The sequence below is a fragment of the Trypanosoma grayi genome (genome assembly GCF_000691245.1).
Source record: "Trypanosoma grayi strain ANR4 Tgr_1508_V1, whole genome shotgun sequence".
Classification (NCBI taxonomy): Eukaryota; Euglenozoa; class Kinetoplastea; order Trypanosomatida; family Trypanosomatidae; genus Trypanosoma; species Trypanosoma grayi.
The window spans coordinates 1-3021 of NW_008827126.1; the positions used below are offsets into that span (position 1 = coordinate 1).

The window sequence follows — 3021 nt, forward strand, 5'->3', positions numbered from 1 at the left end:
CGTGGTGGTGCCCAACGCCGCGAGTGACGCGCTGCTTGAGAGCGTCATGGCGGCCCGCTCACACGCTCGCTTCCCTGCTGTGTCGTTTGTGCACCTCGGAACGGGTGCCGTACTCGCGCGCTCGTCACAGCCGTTGCTGCGGTCGCCAGCGCTGCGGCACGACGGGGGGCTTTGCCACATGCTCACCAACAACGGCTACCACGCCCACAATGCTGCGGCCAGGCGCGAGACGACGGCGGTGGCGGCGACGATGCCCACTCCAACGCTCAGTGGCAGGCTGGTGCCGCCACCCTCCTTGTTCGATATGGGGCCCAGCGAAGCAGCACCGCGGCCAGCGGCGGCACCACCACCGAACAAGGACACGGCATCCAACGCACGGCGGCAACGCACTCTACTCGTTTCGGACTGCCGACCATTTGGTTCGGCCAACGCTAATCGCAGCATGGGTGGGGGCTACGAGATGGGCGCCACGCACGACTTTTGTGAGGTGAAGTTCCACGGTATCGAAAATATTCACAGTGTCAACAAATCTTTTGCGAAATTAAAGGCTCTCATTCACCAATTCAATGGGAAAGAGCCGAGAAAAGGCTTTCTTGCGCAGCTGCATGATACAAACTGGCTAAGCCATATTCAGCGTGTGTTGATGTGTTCAAATGAGATTGCCGAAGCACTCGATCGCGGGGATTCATGCCTTGTACACTGCACCGATGGTTGGGATCGCACCTCGCAGTGCACGGCCACGGCGATGCTGCTCTTGGATCCTTTTTACCGTACTATTGTGGGTTTCTGTGTGTTGGTGGAGAAGGAGTTTTGCTCATTTGGACACAAGTTCGCGGAGCGGTGTGGACATCAGGTGCTGGGCAGCACCGGCTATGTCTCTGACGCTGGTGTGTCGGGATCTGACACAGAGGCGCAGCCGTCCGCTGCGAAGTTGCAGCCCTCTCCCATCTTTGTTCAGTGGATGGATGTTGTGTTCCAGGTGGTGCGTCAGTTCCCAAAGCACTTTGAGTTCACCCCACTGCTGTTAGAATACCTCAGTGAGGAGGTTTATGCCTGCCTGCATGGTACCTTCCTCTGCAACGGGGAAAAGGAGCGTATGTTTGAGGGGGTGCGACTTGGCACCGCGTCGATATGGACCGACGTCTGCCGTGCTGCTTCGAGGGAGCGGGCGGGGGAGGCGCCGCTGCGCTTCGTCAACAGTCTCTACGACTCTGAGGCGGAGTGGAAGTACATATCCAAGCAGAGCGGACATGGCATTTTACGCATCTCACCCAACTGCAGCAGCAAGCGCATCGTGTTTTGGGAGTCGTTTTACCTGCGGCACGATGGAGATAACTGCTCAACAGGTCTGCGTGACGCGTCTCGGACTGTGGTGCAGAGGGTGGCGTTCCACAGCGAGTGGGGGCGATACTTTGAGCAGTTCGTGTTGGACTCTTGCGTGGCACGCGGGGAGGAGTTGGCGGTGATGCGAAAACTTCTGGAGGAAGTAAAGCTGCCACTCCCGCCAGCAGCTGCAAGCTCAATGCCGTCCAAGGGGGATTCAAGATCGTGCCATAAGTGCCAGACGAAACTAGGTTTCTTTTCTTCTTGGGTGCAGTGCTCTTTGTGTGGCTCCACCATTTGCGGCGGATGCACGTTGAGCGGTGACGGCGGTCAAAAAATGTGCCGCGAGTGCTACAAGCATGTCAAAATGCATGGTTTTTAGCAGGGGCGAGGGAAGGCCCGGCGGGAGCGGGTGCGTGGGAGGGGGACGGAGGAAAGGCAGAACAAAACTAGAATGTGAAGATGCGGAGAAATGGAGCAAAATAACAGCCGCGAGCTGTGCCGCGGCATCCTTCGGTTGGTGCGGGGCTCCCCCGCCTCTGTGTATCGCCGCCATCTCCTCTCCATTTTTCTTTGTTTATTTTTATTAATTCTTCTGCCACGGCTGCTGCTGTGGCCTGTTGCGTGCGCCCGCAGCTGGGGGAAGCCAAGCCACGCGAAGCGACACCCAATAACAAATACCAACAAAGAAAAAAAGCGACACTTACAGCCACGGAAGTTTGCCCTTCAATCCAAGAAAGGAAGGGGGGAAAAGAAAAGTTACAAGGCAAGACCACGACAAAGCATATGGACCCAAATGGCGATAGGGAGGTGCTGGCCGTTGCGCGGGTAGACGGCGGCGCGGAACTAACGGAGATTCCCCCACAGTTTCTCCTACCAAAACCCAAAAAGATGGCGCGCGACGGCCTCGTTCACGGACGCCCCTCCGCGCTCCACGAGGCGATGCAAAACGAACGCTACAACAAGAAACTCGCGCGCGAGGCGGCGAGCCGGGAGCTATTGCGCTACCGCGTCCCCGTGAACCGCCCGCTCCCGCCCACTTCCGGAGAGGCCGGCGGGGAGAAATACGAAGCCGCGGCGAAGGTGGAGAGCATCTTCGCCCCGCTCTTTCGCGACGGCTCGGCCGGCAGGGGGGAAAGCGTCAAACTCGACTTTTTGACCCCGGCCGCTCACAATCCCCGGCTCGAGGTTGAGCAGAAGAAACTGAAAGAGCAGGAGGCGCTCATCGCCTTCAGCGCGCACCCGGCGACCAGCAAGAAGGAGAAAAAGCCGAACCTCGACATGAAGGTGCCAAAGGGTTTCGTCCCGCAGTGCGCCACCGTGCAAACGGCGTCCTCGGCGTCGCGAAACGAGGGAAGAGCGGAGGTCGGCAGGCCGAGCGGGAGCCGACAGGCGTCGCAAATGAGGAGCCCGGGGTGAGGCCGGCCCGAGGGAAGAAAACACGAACGAAGGCAACAGGGGGTCACAGGCCAACAGAGAAGGAGGAGCCGCAACAAAAACCAAAAAAAAAGAAAAAAAAGACGCGGCGAACGAAGGGGCCGCAAAGCTGTACTTACACGGCCGGCTCACCATGACTGGTTGTGGCGGGGGGTTTAAAAGGAATCCAGGCGAAAAGAGGACGAAGACAAACCAAAAGAAAAAAAGGAACAAAACCCGGTGAAAATCATATTTAGTGCGATGCTCCCGTTGGGGGGGGGG

The 3021-nt window shown here is 58.4% G+C and overlaps 2 protein-coding genes across 2 annotated transcripts; both read left to right on the top strand.

The window, feature by feature from the left end:
* Positions 1 to 46: 46 nt before the first annotated feature.
* On the top strand, positions 47 to 1705 carry DQ04_15081000 (putative zinc-binding phosphatase; the record flags this gene model as incomplete). Its single annotated transcript, XM_009317254.1, has 1 exon — positions 47 to 1705. One exon carries the CDS (start codon positions 47 to 49, stop codon positions 1703 to 1705), a length of 1659 nt encoding a protein of 552 aa, XP_009315529.1.
* Positions 1706 to 2109: 404 nt separating this feature from the next.
* Positions 2110 to 2742, top strand: DQ04_15081010 (hypothetical protein; the record flags this gene model as incomplete). The annotated part of the gene is made up of 1 exon (XM_009317255.1): positions 2110 to 2742. The coding sequence occupies one exon, from the start codon at positions 2110 to 2112 to the stop codon at positions 2740 to 2742; it is 633 nt and encodes a 210-aa protein (XP_009315530.1).
* Positions 2743 to 3021: the final 279 nt, after the last annotated feature.